Below are 17271 nucleotides of genomic sequence, written 5' to 3' on the forward strand. Positions count from 1 at the left end.
GTGTAATGGTATTAATGCTATATTAGAGCAATGGTCCTAATTGAAGTAATGGTAATTTTGACAGCACGCTGCCGCTGGTCGCACTGCCTTTTCTTTTTTTCCTTTGCCGCTCCTCATATTCACGCTGCTCCTCGGTAATCCTAAAATCCTCCTCGGTAATCCTACCCATAGCGGTGCTGCAGCAACAGTGAAATCAGTTGCTAGGGTGGTTCTTTCATATACGAAAGACCAGTGACGTCACTCCCCCCGTCGCAAGCTGCTGTCGCCACGCCAGCTTGCGCAACAATAGCCTCTGCCGAGAAACGTATGCGGGGGAGCGCTACGCGCTAAGTGCTTCGCATTCTTTTCAGGAGCGCCTTATCATCAATTATATGGCGCGGATGCTCGTTTTCTATTAAAATTAATGCTGTTCTGTATATCGCATACGTAATTTCAAAGAATGTATGTCTTTTTCCCTTCACATTGCTGAGTGCTTGAAGCCTGCTTCAGCTGCGCCGTGGGTCGGCCCGGTAATGCACAGCCTCCGAGATCGGCCTACATTTCCACCCAAGGACATGGACAGGAAAAGAAATTCAAGGACGCTTAAGCTTCGCCTTTAAGACTGGAACGCGATAACACTCAAATATTCCTGATTGCTTTTCACGCTTCCCGGCAACAGCAGCTCGTGCGGCCATAATGTTTAACGGTACACGCTGGCGGCGAACGCTATGCACGAAGTCGAGCTTTCTGCTATAAATGCGGCTTCTTGCGTAGGCCGATCCAGTAGGTAGTGCAGAGCCGGGCTAAATAGAAAATTACATCATTTTCAGGTTTCTGTTATCATTTCGCACTTTTGACATTTAGCTCTGGGAAGATTTAGCATAAGAAGCATGCGCTGTCGGTGTTTTGTTTCATGACATTTGTTTGTGGGCTGTCATTTTCTCAAAATGCCGAGGAACCGCATTGTCAAAAATGTAAGACAAGGTGTAAACAACTTTAGTGATGGAATGGTGTGGCAATATAACCCGCATACACCACCTGTCATTTAGCAAGGCGTGGTGTATACATAAACCTAAATATATAGTGAAATTATCGCTAACTGACAACTCCGCCGGCGCCGACGCTGACACTGATACCGGAGTTTCTGCGAAACGGGGCCCTTAACACTGTCAGGTTAAAATTCCGACCAACGAAAGCTATGTGTAAAAGCATAGCCTTCGAGATTAGTTTGTGTTACTCAGAGAACGCAGTCGCTGTAACGTGGCTTTGGACACCACTTATAGATTCAAAACAAGGCGTCCATGACGTGTTTCGGGCTTCGGAATCGCTTCCGGCGCGTGCAGTCCGCAAAAGCGCACTTGGCCGTCGCATTATCGTCGGTGACCCACAGAGAGCTGTTGCTGGAGCATGAATTTGGACAGCACATATAGTACACACATGTGCACGTCACATGCAATCAGTTAGTAAAACAATGAAGGGGGCTAGTTGGTGAACGTTCACGATTATATTGCGCTTAGTGGTACACTGACGATATTAAGTGAAGGACAGGACTTGGACGTACGTAGCGCAAGTACGTCCACGTCCTGTGCTACGTACGTCCACGTCCTGTCTTTCCCTTAAAATCGTCAGTGTAAAACTAAGCGAAATGTAATCATGACCGCAATCAGTTACAGTTTCTTTTTTCAATATTCTGGGCTCGCAGTTCGGCCATGTCTAGGTGGTCCTGGATGGGTGAGAGACTGGACCTCTCCAGCCTGGCGGGCTACGCCCTATCCCTAGAATTTCACTACTACGTGTGCTACCTGTTTTCCTACGGCTTTGCCGGTGCCTTGGCCAAGGCAGAAGGCATCCAAGTCCCGGAAACCGCACCGTGCATAGCCAGATTGCACCGGTGCTCGCGATTCTGGAGGTAAGTGGAATCTGAGCACGTTGACCAGCGAACGAAGAGCACTGAATACCCTCTCCAGTACGACACTTTCACGTAAGAAAAGGGCGGCTTAGCTTGTCCTTGTACATAATACATCTACGAAATCCAGGAACGTCGGAAACCTCTGCGGTAGCGGCAGCACTGGTAGCACCATCTTGATTCGATAGAGTTAACTACAACGCCGAAGAAATATTTTTGTGTTTGCGTCGTTCTCGTAGACCGAAAGGAAAAATTTGATAAATTTAGTATTCACTAAGGATTGTTATGCTCGACGCCTTTACACGACAAGAATAACTTGGTCGTTGCGACACTATTTCCGTGTGCTCTGGTACTGTCATTTTTGAGAAATGGCATTGCCATCAGGGCTGTGCATGTTTGGGTCTTAGTTGTCGTGGCGTTCCCTAAACTGTAATACTCGTAAGCCAACAGACAGGATGAAACTATTTATTGCAGTTAACATGAGTAGAGGAATGCCACAAAGTAAATAAAAACGAGTCCAGCTGAATGTCGGAAAAGCCTATGCACGGCGGACATTATTTATCGTCTAATTTTGCCGCGGCTGCACACAGACAACATTGTTTTTAACACATTTCTTCACAACGACCTCTGAGGTCTTCCGTACTCGGCCCTTGGTTTCCGTGATGCTATAAAGCAAGGGCTATTACAAAAGACGTCTTGTGTTTAGGGCAGCATGAGATGACAGCTAGGACAGTGTCAGGTAGCATGGTGACATGCGCTGATGAATTTACTAAAGAATGGTGCTAAGGCGTGGTGAAACCTGTGCTAAAGGACAAAATGTCTCATCGTGAATCCAACATGAAGAGATCTTAAGCTGAAACTACTCTTGCTTTCGAAACATGTAGATAACAGTCGCACAGTTCAAGCTTTCGGGTGATTTGTAACGGTGCGGTTAATTTCGAAATAGAAATGACCATGCTGTCACATGGATCGCGTGGTCACTGAAATCCGCCACGTGGCACTCATGCTAGATGAAAGAAGAATTATAGAAGAAATCCCACACCCCGTTTCTGTTTAAGGTAACCGTGTCTCCCTTTCCTTATCCATCCTATTTCGCCTATCTCTGATGACGAGTAGCACGCTAGAGAAGCTCTTCTTACCGACTTCTCGTTTTTGTTTTGATAAAACAAATGAACTCCTTCTCCTCCTCCTCACTAGCTTGTTATACAGGGCAGGGCACCTCTCGGTTTGCAAAGGAACAGGGTCAGACATGTGCGCGGCTAGTGCAAAACTCCGCGTTTTTATCCCTGCGGTAGGTAAGGTCAAGCCAGTGAAGTGTGTGTCACCACCTGTGTCCGTAAGATACGCCCTGCAAGAAAGGAATAACTGCCCCATGAGCTTCTTGTAGACCTCACGGAGTTTGTGGGTGCATCCGGCGCCGCTGCTATTTCCTTCACCAATTTGGAGAAAAAAGCTCTGTCGAGACGCCAGAAACATCGTGTATTGAGAAAGACCAGCCGGCATGCACAAGAACACTTCGGGAACAGAGTCTTTCAAAACCGCCACGTCAATCATCGCCTCACTAAGAACCTGGATGCGGCTCTGAAGAGCCAACACGACTCTCTGCAGCGTTCGAATTGCTTCCCAAACACATCCAACATGACGCTCGATCTGCGTAGCTTAGACAATGTGAAAGCGTGCTAGCAGATGCAAGCATGACGTGTTTGCATAGCTGAAGCGATAGAAGTTTGACCAATTTGCAATAGTAGTGCACATTCTTCTGATTATAGCACGAAACTTCGGCATACAGCACTGGCATACAGTGGCCCTAACAAAAACGGACCATACTCTCCCACCCGGACACTGTCCTTTTTTTTGTTTTGTTTTTTCTGGAGCCGCAGCGAGCAACGTGTTCAAGCATGAAAACTGGCGTGTTTGCGGAAGGGTCTTTACTGTACGCCACACAATCTTCCGTGCGAAACTTCCACACGATCTTTGCCTTCATTGTCTCACGTTCAGGGTGGGTCCTAATGGTGCGTGACAAATTGTTTCGCCCGCTTGGCATGGGCGATGTTGGCCATGTACGTTTCTTGATAATGTTCTCAGCGTCACATTCTTAAACGTTTACGACTTGGCTCGTTTAGCCGTATGCCACGTGTCCCAGCGCCTGCATTTCACTTCATTTACCTTTCTTTGTTGTATAACCTTTTGTCAAAGAACGACGTGCTCCTATATCAAATGCCGTTTTATTTCATCAGACGAGGCTTTCAACTTATGTTTATTCAGCCTACGTCGCAAGGCATTGGTCAGGAATGATGTTCACGCATGTTTTCACCATGCCAGTATGTTGTGCCACATTCGGAAATCGCCAATTCGCCTGGCGTTATGAATTTTAATTGCGTTAAGAAAATGCGTATGTCACCGGGAACAAGCACATTTTTCTTCGAACTTCGCAATTCAGCGCTTCCTATGACCAAGGTGCGACAGAATAAAGGATTATAATGCAAAACGATATAAAGTTGAGCGAGTTGGTACGGTAACATATTCTTGGTTGGTAGCGCGAAAATGACGCATACACACAGACTAGAGGAAGACAGGACGAGCGCTCCTCCAGTCTTCATCTAGTCTGTGTGTGTATCACTTTGCGCTACAAACCAAGAAGATTAAAGGATTCTTTAGATCTGTGCCGGAACTCGCACCTTAAACAAAATGCCAGAGACTATTCAATATTGTCTGATTGATTATCGGGATGCAGTTCTTTAAGGATGTTCTTCAACGAATATTTTAAAGAAAGAAAGATGCTTCGAAATTATTTGCTTCGCAATCCAGTACACCTCCATATAACAAAAAAAAAAGAAACTCTACTGTACAACCATATTTTCTTTGTTGGGTTACATGGCGTCTGGAAGGCGAAAATCATTCGCAACCAACACTGAACCACTGCGAATAGCCAAAAGCCCCATCTCCAAGCAAGAAACAACTGAAACCCGCGGTATATAAGAGCTGTCTAGAGACGCTGCTCTTGAATGTTTTATGATGGCCTGTCTGTACAGACCGGCGTCAGTGCAGCGTCAAAGGACGTGAACGAGTCGTCGACGTGGACAAGCTGCAGGCTCAAACGAGAGCTCCCCGACTCCACTTGTGACGGTTCAGCAAGAAGTGGCTGAATCCGCATCGATTTATCTTTTCCGATCATTGCTTCAGGCGAGCAGTGCAAGTGCGGAAGCGAATGCGTGGCCAGGCGTGCCGCAGTAGACGTGGAGCTTGGAATGTCAGCGCGAGCAACGACCGTGCACCGAGACATTCTCATCGGGCTCTTTAATCAAGGCCAAGCTGCGGCGAATGATCGACACCCTACAGCTGCGAAAATTCTACAAGCTACAGTCAGTCTCTTGGCTATACTGCAGCTACTCTACCCGCGATGATCCATATGCTGTGCATTGCGCGTGATACGCTTTGCCCAGAAACAGTATACTGTGCAGCTCTCGTCATCGTCAGCATCACCAAAAAATCATGCTTCCTATCCACGTCCTGCCTCTCTTACACCCCTAAACCCCTTTCCCTTTGTGGGGTAGCAGGATAGAGGCAGTTCACCCAGGCTGCCTGGCCTCTCCTTGTTTTATGTTCGTTAATTTGTGTTGGATTTTGCCTGAGCGATAACTTAAGTTCTGTTTTGCGGCACTATAAGTAATGCGGCATTCTTCCCTGTATTTAAATAAAAAATGGGCAGAGACACTTAAGACTACTTACGCGTGGGAATGCAAAAGCTTTATACCGTTTTCGACCTCTGAACGTTATGAACGTGCTAACCTTGTACACTCATGACGTGGCGCCACCTCATCCCCATTGGCTGCGCCGTCAAGTGCGCAATGACGCACCCACAAGGCCACCCGTTTAGTGAGCCCCATAGCTGCGACGTGATGTGTGCAATGACGCACACACCAGGCATAACTTAGTCAGCCAGAACAGCGGTACTGCCGTGGCGTCGGGGCAGCGTGCTCGACTCCCACCCAGACCGAAATCGTCCCTTTTTTTTTCAATGCCGATAATTTACTTTGTTAACGGGAACCTCGCTGTGAAATTTGACGTCAATCTGGGCATTCTTCCATGTGATTTTAGTCTTTGCGCCATCGGCCATTTTTGGTAACATCTTTCGGTCACGCCGACTACGACAAATTTCCGCTAAATGGAGCATTTAATGCTTTCGCATTAAAACTGCTGTTTTCGCCTCGTGGCTCGAGCAGCGCGCTGGTATGCTCGAATATCGCGATAACATTTTTTAACACCTAACTTTTTTTTTATCACTAGGGTAATTATTTTGCAAGAGAGCCGTAGCTAACGGTCACCAAATTCTAGGAGACTTCACTAAGAAAACTTTGTTTTAGAAAGAACGACCGCGAAATACCCTGAAAGAGCCAGATATAGCTGTTAGCTTAAAATTGGTACGTTTTGTTACAGGTTACGTTACGTATAGATGTTTACATTCACAAACTCCACGCAGGGGCGTAGTTAAAATTGTGTATTGGCTCTATGACGTAGGCTGCACAACCACAACAAAGTGTGGTGAAGAGGGGGTTGGGGGCATATTCCACTACAGAATACCGATGTTGTACCACGTCCGTTGTTTCCCACCTTTGCTAGAACACGCATCTTTTTTTTTTTTTTTTGGGGGGGGGGGGAGGCTAAGTCCACTCCTTATGAGCCAATTACGTTGTATTTGATGTTTTCATCTCTGTGCAAGCTGCGCCTGTGAATTGGAAGCTCTGATTCACAGAAATTTGCTATCGGTGGGCGTTTTGGCATAGGCAAGAGCTGTCTGTACAACCTGAGACCCAAGTCAGCGTTTTCCAGATCAGTTGCGGCTAACCAGCGCTCTATGTCATTGAGATATTCACCCGTAACAAGAACGACATCTCCTCGCTAGTGTCCGAAGAAGCCTCCTGTGTACCTTGCTGTTCCAGGAATTGCAAAGAAGGTTCACCTGTCCTCGGCGGTTCTAATGCAGATCACATTGGAGCTTTTACGTTCTTCGTACGCTAGCCGAATCCATGTTTACACGAATGGTTCGGTTCGATGTTATACCTTCTCGATCGGTCTTCATCAAATTTAAAACTTCACACGTCACAATATCTAAGTGTTCCGAACTCGCCGCTCTTCGCGCTGTTGTGTAATACATTAGAAAAAACTGCCTTCCAAATGGACAGTATTTTATGACTCTAAGGCAACCTTCCAAAGCATGCCAAGTTTACAACATGGAAATTACGTCCTACTGGTGTCCTAATCAACCAAAATTGTCATTGCATTTCTGAACAAGGATATGATTTAATCTATCAGTGGCTGCTGGAACATTGTGCCATCGTTGGTAACCACCTCGACGATGACGCTTCCCGACATGCCCAGTCTGGAGCATCGACACGCCTTATACATTTATTAAGAGTTTATACATTTATCAAGAGAGCTTTGCCATTTCGCGCACCATCACGTTGAGTCACTGGAATACTTCAAAGCCCCGACCCATCACTGAAATTGCAGTAACCAACTAACCCTTCACGAGTGACAATAACCGCTGTGTCGTGTGTGGGTATAAGTAGCCTTCACTAACTCTTGGAGCTATCGCATTGTAATAGCTGACTCACCTATGTGCACCAAGTGCAGTTGTGAAGGGGCCATCGCTCAACTCCTGTGTCAGTGTTCGCTCTTCCGTAGACAACACCAGACTCGCCAATGTGCCTTGAATAGATGGGTCATTTACAAAATCAAAAGTTTTGGGAGCCTTGCCTCACATCTAAGGAGTTCAGAAAGCCACTGGAGATTCTATACATTACCTGAAGGTTGCAAACTTCAGTGTCCGAATTCATATACGCTACACCTGGCTTAGTGCATGTGAAAGTGTGGTCAAGGCTCGAGTCTTCTCTCTCCTTCACTCTTTTTTTCACTCCCGCATCCTCCTCCCGTCATGTAGGGTAGGGAACTGGACAAAAGTTTAGTTGACATCCCTGCCTTTCCTTCCTCGTCCTCCTCTCTCTCTTCTCTCTTTTTCTCTCTGAGACTAGACTCATTGCTTCTGGATTGGTCAGACAAACCATAGCGTTTATTCTAGGAACATGCAATCAAAGGATAGAGCGAGTAACCTATCCGGAAGCACCACAGCCCGCAGCACGGCCTTCTGCCAGAAAGTTATTGACACGAAGACGCGTTTGCCTGTTTGATGTGTTCGGTTACTTCAAAAAGGCCGCCACATTTATTTTCACGCATTACTCTTTTCAGGTACTTCGACCGTGGCATGCACCTGTGGATTCGAAGGTATGGACATTCTTCATCCGATATTTTCGTTCAAGGGCACGGCCTGCCATAGCCACACGAACACTATTACAAATATGTCCCTATGGATTCCTATGACATCTGAACTAAACACTCCACCCAAATATATAAATCTTCTGTGTCTTCGCTATACGCTGTTTCAGCGTCTGATTGAAGCTTAAGCTAAGGTCTTGGTGACGCATAAGACAGTCATCAATAAAGCAGACCTCAAATTGGGCGTCGGGAGGACAGACCAAGGAAAAGTGCCACTTCTGAGTTTCTGAAGGTAATTATCCTGAGAGAAATTCGAGACCTACTTACTTGGCGGAAAATAGAGCTGAGTAAATGAACTTAGATTAGCAAGAATGACACTTGATGCCTGAGTTTCAAACGGAAAACTAGGCCGGAATAATGTGAAAATTTCATTCCAATATTATTCCGTTTCGCGCTTACTCTGCCCGCATTATCACCAGAATCCGCCGACCATGTGGGGTGTATGATAAGACAGAGAATAGTGCTAAAGGAATCCGTACATTAGCTAGGCGCTAATCTTCCATAGTAAGCGAACAACACTCTTGTAATCGTCGTATCATCATGATTCGCCAGGCGGCATTGACTTGCCGCGTTCCTAGAAAACGTCTGTTCACATGTCCTCGGCTGCTGACTTGGATAAAAAAGAATACATTGTGTGCTGTGCTGAGTTGCATGATATGTTGCTCTTGTTCTTTCGAGTTGTTAAAGTACAATCCAGAAGCTTCACGACAAACGATCAAATTCTGTGGCACCGTATATTCACTCCGGCAGCATTGCATGTTTTGTTGAGTTTACCTTTGGTTCATTAGCATTATCGTTGACTAATTAGATATTCGCATTTAGAAGACTGTTTTGCATGTAACGCCTAGTGTGACCATTACAGCTCGGCTTTATTCTATAAGCCGTATCCGATCAAGACGAACTAGAAGCTGCGAATTTCATCGAAGCTCTCTTTTCGCAATCCCTAACGTTTTTCCGGTGTACGACACATTCCCCTTGTATTCCACAGTATGAAACAAAATCATATTGCTGGCTTTGCCGGTCTTAGTCAATCTGTCACTTACAGTTCACGACCAAACGGGTTACCTGGTACAGTGCTTAGATCATGGGTCTGTTAATCACAGTCTAATTGGCACAAAGGTTAAAGATCCTGCTCAGGTATGGCACAGCTGGCTATGGGTGAACCACCACGTTGTGTACAAGCTCCTGCGTTGGTTTGATCCCAGCGCTGAGACCTAACCAACGCAGAAGCTTGTACACAACGTGGTGGCTCATAGCATAGCAACTGTAGCATAGAGCGTACAGAGGTTCACCGAAATTTCTGATACTATCATTTCAAGACATGCGCAATAGACAATAGTATCTTCCTCTGGTATGCGCAATCGGAGGTCGGTGAAAGACTCTTATCTTTTATTATGCCTAAAACTGGTGAGTCATTTCACACAGTTATTTGCGTAGTAGACTCATGCGAAATTTTTTTCATGTCGTTGGTTACCTTAGTTGTCTTATGCTGAGTGGTGACGTTGAGCTTAACCCCGGCCCCAGGAGTACGGCGTCTAAAACTGGCAAACCCGACGAATCCCAATAAGGCATTGTTGTGCTACCGGAGATTGGCTGGAATGCTGCCAACTCAACAGAGGTTGACGGCCTATAAGTCATGTTGCTGCGTCGCTACAGCTTCAGTCCTTGGCAGTGCTAAATAGTCATTCACAGGCTCGGTTAGGAGCTTATCTCGCTTCTGAAAACGATAGTGGAAGTAGCTCCGAAGGCTTGAAATTGAAGTGGGTGAGCCAGTAGGACGGCTTAATCCGATGATCTCGACCTTTTATACTTTATGTGTGAGAGAAGAGGTATCGAAAATATCATTCCTGCAGAGAGTGAGACGTACGAGACGTTTTTTGCATGGCTGCAGAACGTCATTTGCTCTGAAGGGTAATTCCATGTGCTACGCCAGGATGATCAGCAAGCACCGGAAACAAACTGCAATATCTTCTCATTGGACATTGGTTCAACGGTTTCCGATGTCTTCTGTGGGTCCCGTTTTCCTAGTCGGTAGTATTAAGCCCCGCTTTATTTCATTGTTTCAACAGTGGTATTCATTCGATGCAAACGTTAAGCTGTCAACTTCGTCGTCGCTCAATCTTCTCGGCCGCTGGTGTATTTCTGGTATACAGCCGTGAGATCTCTCATTGTCTCAATTTGTCCAAGATATCCGAAAAACAATCATTTCTAAACCTTGCACACCCGAAAATAGACTGAGTCTGTTGGATACACTGTATTTGTCCTTTCTCTGTGGAGTACATTGTAAATATATTTCCACTTTGTTTTTTCTTTCTTCACTCTAGCGTCCATGAAATGTTCACATAAGTACATGTCATTTTCAGAACTGAACTGGCACATTTCAATCAAAAAGTGCATAGGCGTTATTAGTTTGTTACTTTAAGTGGTATTTGGCTTCCTGCAGCCAAGGTAACCATCTCGCGTAGAGAGGCGCACAAGTGTTTCCATTACACAAGATTACTTCGCCTGAAACAAAGCAAACCACTGAAGCGGGCTTCTCATCAAAAGTATTGTTATTGTGGCAAAAAAAAAAAGGAGTTACGCAAGCATTTGTAGCGAGCGGCTGGCTCACGCATATACATTTTTATTGCGATAACAATTATACGGGCACTCCAGGAGAATTTTCACCATCGCCATGCCGTTCCGTATAGCGCATCGCACGTTGTGGGCTGCGGATGCGAGGAAAGCGTGCGAGGCTGAGCTCGCAAAAACCATTGCTTGATGCGAGCCGTGTTCCCCTGTACCCAAAGCTGGTGGCAAATTGATCAAGCACGTGACAAGGGAGGAGAGCGCGCACCTCCTCGTCTAGATCAATACAGCCAGCTGGACGAGTTGATGGTTTAACATCTTGAAAGTCAAACAAGGCGAAACGAACGTCCGTTTCGTGATGTTTGGTATTAAAGATTTTATCGTGCCCTAGCCCGTCCGTGCCTGCGCATGGCTGCCCGTGCGGCTGAGTGCACACGCGATTCGTGCGCCGCATCTTGAAGACAATCAGCAGTGCGTTCAAATGTTAAGGGCGAGCCGCGATGGCTAGTGGATTCATGCGCACTGTCTTCCCGCGCGCCAGGTGTCGCTGGCAGCGTAACCGTAGTTCGGAGATGTGGTGAAGAAATAGGGAACACGAAGCGCATGTTCCCCTCTGCCAGCGCTCTTCATCACGTCAGCATCGTAACAGTGATTGCTAACGATACGCGAGTGATATCGATTGATTTTTGTCATTGTGTGCGAGTGTGCGACACCGTGTCTGTTAATTTATTTGGCAAGCGAATGGATACTGCAATTTCTACGGCTGATCAAGATACAAAGCTTACCTCGTGTAGTTGTCCAGTACTTTGCTATTGGTATCGATGCATCGCCTTTCGGGCCAAACATGCAACTTTATTTGTACACGCTCCACAGGCTGCTTGCATGTTCAAAGAAAAAGAAATCATAAACGTAGAGTAAGCCTCGACAACAAATTGTGCATCATAAGCAGTAGACATTGCTGAATAAAGAAAACATGAAATTCCTGAATGATGTGAGGGAATCAAATGCGAAGGTTGTCGACCGCTTATCATCTTGCTTGGCTCCGCAATGGCAAGGCGTCGTTTGGTCAGCTATTCTGCTCCTTAGCATCTCGCTGCTCTCTGCACCACCCGCAGGTACATCTACGAGCCCGTCTTAGGTGACACTCGCACAGCCTTCCGGATGCTGCTGGGCACGGCGGTGGCCTTCACCTTCACCTGCACCTGGCACAACCTGTACGCGGACAACGCCGTCTGGTGCGCGCTCAGCGCGCTCGGCATCGGCCTCGAAGTCGTCACCATGGAGACGAGGAAGTGGACGCCCGTCAAGAAATTCGAGGTACTGCGCGCGTACGCGGCGTTGCAATGACGCAACGCGAGCGGTCGTAGAGCTTCTTGAAAGGTCGAAACGTGTCGATATGGCAGCGTTGGTGTTCCCGCGTGGCGCACCGTTCGCGCCGCACCGAAGGAACGCCGAAACCGATGCGGACGAACCGCTTAACTTTCGGCAAACGTTCACTAAAACCGAAGTGACTAGCGCAAGAGTGGACACGGGACACTAAAAAGGCGACAAGGACGAGCGCAAACTTCCAACTGGTGTTTATTACAAAACGGCATGTATATATACTCTCGCGCACTTCATCATAATCATTTGCAATTTGCAAATGATTTCAATTGAGTATGATCAAGTGAGCGAGAGTATATATGCAGACCTGTTTGTAACAAACACGAGCTGGAAGTTTGCGCTCGTCCTTGTCGCCTTTTTAGTGTCCCGTGTCCATTCTTGCGCTAGTCACTTCAGCGTGGAATACCAACTAGCCTAGTCTCACACCCTGCTTCAGTTCACTAAAAAGCAATACCCACAGTTTGAAGAATAATTTATATGTAGTTCACTCAAGCGCCTCGAACACTTAACCGAGACCTGATCGCCCCCTAAGAAACATACAAAGGAAGCATAAATGACTCAATTGCAGGAAACCGTAATCAGGTAAAAAAAGATTTTCTAACGAAATTTAGTATTTTTATTTCACTCAATATCAAGTCGACCTGCGCACATGCACCATGGGTCATACAAAACACCTTTTTCTAATGTCGATACACGGTGTACGGAGTTATTAATGTTTCGCCCACAAATATTACTTCAGCAGCTTCGACTGTATTCCCTGTCGGCGAGCACCTCACTATTACAACGTACTCACAAGGCTAAAATACCGCAAGACGTCTTCAAGATGAGGAGCCGGGCGCCCGTCCAGTCTTCGTGTGTTCAGCGCTCTTAGGTATACTAGAACATTCAAACCAATTTGTCCAGCTTCCTGCCTTGGCACCTCACAGTTGCACTTGCTCATACTGGGCACGCTCATCTCCGATTTCGGCGGCGTTTGTTCGGCAGCTATCAGACTTCTCATTCAGAAAGAAACGAGTAGTCTTCGTTCGAAATAAAGGGGATACAGCGTGGCCAGAACAAACATTTCTCGCTCAAATGTAGCACGAACGATCTTCTACACTTCAAAGCGTTTACTGCTCTCTCTCTCAGGTCCGCTACCTGGCGTCACCTGAGCGAATGCGAGTGGCCAAGGCCTTGCTGGGATCTCCGCACTTCCTGCTCACCATGTGCGCCTGCCTCTTCCACTTGGCAGAACTGGACGTATGCCTCGTCATTTGCAGAAGGATCCTAACCGGTAAGCCTGTCGCAAAGTCATTAGTGGTCTCACCTCCCCTGCGGCGCATCGCTCTCACCATCCCACCAGCGGTGGAACATGAAGTGGCTATGGGCTTTCTCCTGCTGAGCATGAGGTCACCGGTTCGATTGCCCGCTGCAGCGGCTGCATTCCGACGGGCGCGCAACGTGAAATACGCTCGTTCGGTTTAGGCAGGCGTTATGGAACGGCACGTGCTCTAAAATACTCCACAGTCCTCTACTGCATTGTGTTTCGTAGCGTGACTGTTGGTTCGAGTCATTTAGCCCTACGGATCAGCCAATTAAGCAGGCCCCACAGCGTGCTGAATTGGGCGAACTTACTGTGCGGGACGAAATTATAGTGGCACCTAGTCCAATCACGATTGGCCAGAGGCACGCAAAAGCAAATATCGCGTCATATGTATAAACTAGTTTCACATAGATGGGTGTCTTTCAGCGAATCATAGGATCCCCGAAAGCCTTTGTCTCTTGTATATCGGACTGTTCGTGGTCTCGATACGACACCTGTACGTAACGAATTCCCTCGCTCCTCAATCTAGAGAGATCAACGTCGCAGATTTCTTCTATAGGAGGATTGCCGGCGAAGTAAGTTCCTAGGGAACGACGACGCCCAACCACTTAGCGTTCTCACTTGATCCCAGCATGGACAGTCATTTTTAAGGACGAAATAGAAGCTGCACTTTCTTTATGCCGGCGTTCCTCGGCACCAGGACGTCATCCCCTTACTCACCGGGCTCTTCAACGAGCTCTCAAAGTTATTCTACTGTACAAGGACTTCTGGCCAAAAGGCATGGTTGCCTAGGAGTAGAGCTCAAGGCACCTGGTTCTGCTTCTAAATGCTGACAAGACGCCTTTGAACATTGCGTCATACCATACGATTGCGCTTGCTAGTTCTGTGGAAAAAGTAATAGAAATATTGGTTTTAACGTGTTTGAATAGTACCTAGAGCCTATCGGAGTCTATTCAGACGCAATGACTCAATTCATGCGCGGACAGTAATCCATATGCAACACTGTCAGCTTGATGATTTACGTCCAGCACCAGAAGGCCAGTAAGCAATTCTGAGCGGCCTTGTTTCTTAACATTAACGGAGCTTACGCTACTGTCACCAAAAAAGTCATCCTTAACGCGTTAGTAGTAGTAAGCCCTGGTGACAGCATATATAACTTGATTTGTAGCTACTTACAGGTGGGATCATTCCCCGTGTTTGCCGAGGATGGCCCGACACCCAGTATTAGATATCCACGGAGTCCATCAGGACAGAGTACTGAGCCCATCGCTTTTCAGTCTAGCCCTCATCGGACTCGTCGACAACCTACCAAGCTCCATTCGACTATCTAGCTACGCCGCGGACGTCTGTTACTGGACTCCGAATGTTGCACAACCTCAGCTTCGCGCTCAACTTCAGTAGGCATCCACTTTGGCATCATGCTAACTTCTTAAGCAAGGACTACTGATGTCATGCGAAACATGCATATGGTGGCATTCAACCGAAGGCCAATGTCTGCATACGAGATATCAACCAACGAACAAGTAATCGCGTCCAGCAGAATTCTCAGGTTATGGGGAGTTCGTACTCTCAAGAGTCTGTCTCGAACTCATCAGCTAAACTACGTGAAGACTTGGCTGGCTGGTATTTATCATTTCTTTGTGTTCTTAGGTGAAAACACCTGGAGGGTGTTCATACACTATGTTACAGCTGTACGGTACATTGTCTGTTGAATCCGTTTGGTACAGCCTAGCTGCCATTTCGAACACCTGCAGAACTATAACTTGCATACAATTCAGCGTATCCAAGCCCAACCTCTTAAGATACGCCTTCTGATCCCGCGCAGCACGTCAACGCATAAAACTACTACTACTATAGAGTGTAGACTACACAATCCCTTTGCACAATGCCGCTGCGACAATGAGTGAACACGTCACGCACTTGGCCCCAGGCTTCTGCATACAACATCGCCAGTCTCACCGTACAAATGCCCGACATATCGTTAAGTGCAGCTGCCCGTGCACATTATAGCTTGTCGTTCGTTCCTTCAAGGTGCTTGAGCGCTCTTGAAGTGCACTTCACATCTGCAAGTCTTCATACAAGTCTGACCTACCATCGTCTGCACTAAAACAACTAGTTTACTCATCTTGTACGAGAACTACGGCAACCAAACGCAATGGCTTCACTTCGCCTACCGGATCTTACGGCGCTGTGGTTACCCCGACAAACAGAATAACACTTCCATTTAAGACATGACATGTTACATTGTATACGGCTGCAGAACTCACAGCTCTTCGCAGTGCACTTCAATTGATCGACAGAGAGAGTGCCGCTAAACGGGCCGTGTTTCCGACTCAGAACCGGCTTTGCGGTCTATGCAGTCCATCCTCCCGGGAACGCGGATTTACGGACAGCTGATGTACAATATCGCCAAACTTCCCTACCGTATGAAACGAAAGGGCCCCAAAGTTTATTTGCAACTTGGGATTAGTGGAACTAATTTAACACACAAGGATGCTCGAGCGACACATCAAGGAGACCACATGAGTCCATTTCGGTCTGCAGAACAGACGCTGCAAGGAAGCTTCGCCACCTGGAACGCACACATTCATTAGCAAAGTGATGTACCCCGAATGTATGGCGCACCAGGCTATAGAAATTGACCTTTTTATTGCCACTCCTACCTACACCTGGACTTCACTGACGTAAGTCGTCGTCCCTTCCGTGTCGGCTGTGGTAGGAAGTTGCCTTCACGACGCCTTATAACCCACCAAATGTAATGACCTACAGCGCTGTCAAGAAGAGAAACTTGTGTAAACTTATGGGGGAACCTTATGTAAACTTAGGGAAACTTTTGGGTAATAGCGTTACTACGGGATCTTGATTTAAGAGAATGAAATTAAATGAACTGAAAGAACATCGAACATTTTTTGTGCCACTGTCCTCGATTTGAGCCACAAGAACACCTACTCTCCGATCTAGTTCGACGACTGGACGAACGGCCGCAGTCTACGAAAGCGCTACTCGAACATTGTCTCCATCGCTCCATCGGCGCGCCAGGCACTGAAGGTACATTTGAGGTTCTCAAGGGCAACGGGCCTGCGTGACGCCGTCCACACGGGTGCACGAGTTCACTGTGTCCTTACTTCCTCTTCTCCTTCTCCCATCTTTCTTTTCTTTTTTTTCCTTTCCCCAGTGTAGGATAACCAACCGGAAACTTTTTTTTTATTTTTATTTTATTAGTACTCTTGCCCCCTTGTCCCTATTCGTTTCTCATTTCTCTCTCAGCGCAAAGCTTTAGTCCCTTTTTCGCATGTTTCTAGCCACTTAAAGTCATACATACAGCCATTGTTCTAACGTTGTTGTTTCACGTACACTTCCAGGTTTTCCTTTCCCCATGGTGCCCATATTGGTTACCCTCTACAGCGCCTGCAATGTTGCCCTGGATGTGGCCGAGTGGGAAGCATCGGCCACTGCCAAACAGAAACAAGCTTCATCATGAGCTACTGTACCGCAACAAATTGGGGAATGGTCTCAAAATGCATCAATCGTTTCTTATAAATTATTGTTTATTCTATTTCCTTATACATTTCTTTCATTTATTTTTATTTTTACGGCAAAGTTGCATAAGGGAGTTCCTCAACGGTCTTTTGCACTGATCATGGTTGCGATAACCGGTGGCGGCGCTTTGGGTACTGATGAGACATGCGCCCATTCACAGAGTGGACCAGCTTTAGTATAGCCGGCGTTATATACGTCAACTAGCGTTCCGAAAGACACGGGTATAGCAAAGTGTTTGCCCGCAACGCAATGAAGCATT

At 46.8% G+C, this 17271-nt stretch overlaps 1 protein-coding gene across 1 annotated transcript in view; it reads left to right on the forward strand.

Moving 5' to 3' along the window:
- The window catches only part of LOC126534311 (protein-cysteine N-palmitoyltransferase Rasp-like), a 30722-nt gene extending 13694 nt beyond the window's left edge, over positions 1–17028 (forward strand). The window contains exons 8-12 of the mRNA XM_050181593.2: positions 1682–1888; positions 8132–8167; positions 11902–12103; positions 13298–13442; positions 16835–17028. Of these exons, the coding sequence (XP_050037550.2) occupies positions 1682–1888; positions 8132–8167; positions 11902–12103; positions 13298–13442; positions 16835–16953 (709 nt within the window). The 3' untranslated portion in view covers positions 16954–17028. The remainder of the gene's footprint in view (positions 1–1681; positions 1889–8131; positions 8168–11901; positions 12104–13297; positions 13443–16834) is intronic.
- Positions 17029–17271: the final 243 nt, after the last annotated feature.

This window comes from Dermacentor andersoni, chromosome 7 (genome assembly GCF_023375885.2).
Source record: "Dermacentor andersoni chromosome 7, qqDerAnde1_hic_scaffold, whole genome shotgun sequence".
Lineage (NCBI taxonomy): Eukaryota > Metazoa > Arthropoda > Arachnida > Ixodida > Ixodidae > Dermacentor > Dermacentor andersoni.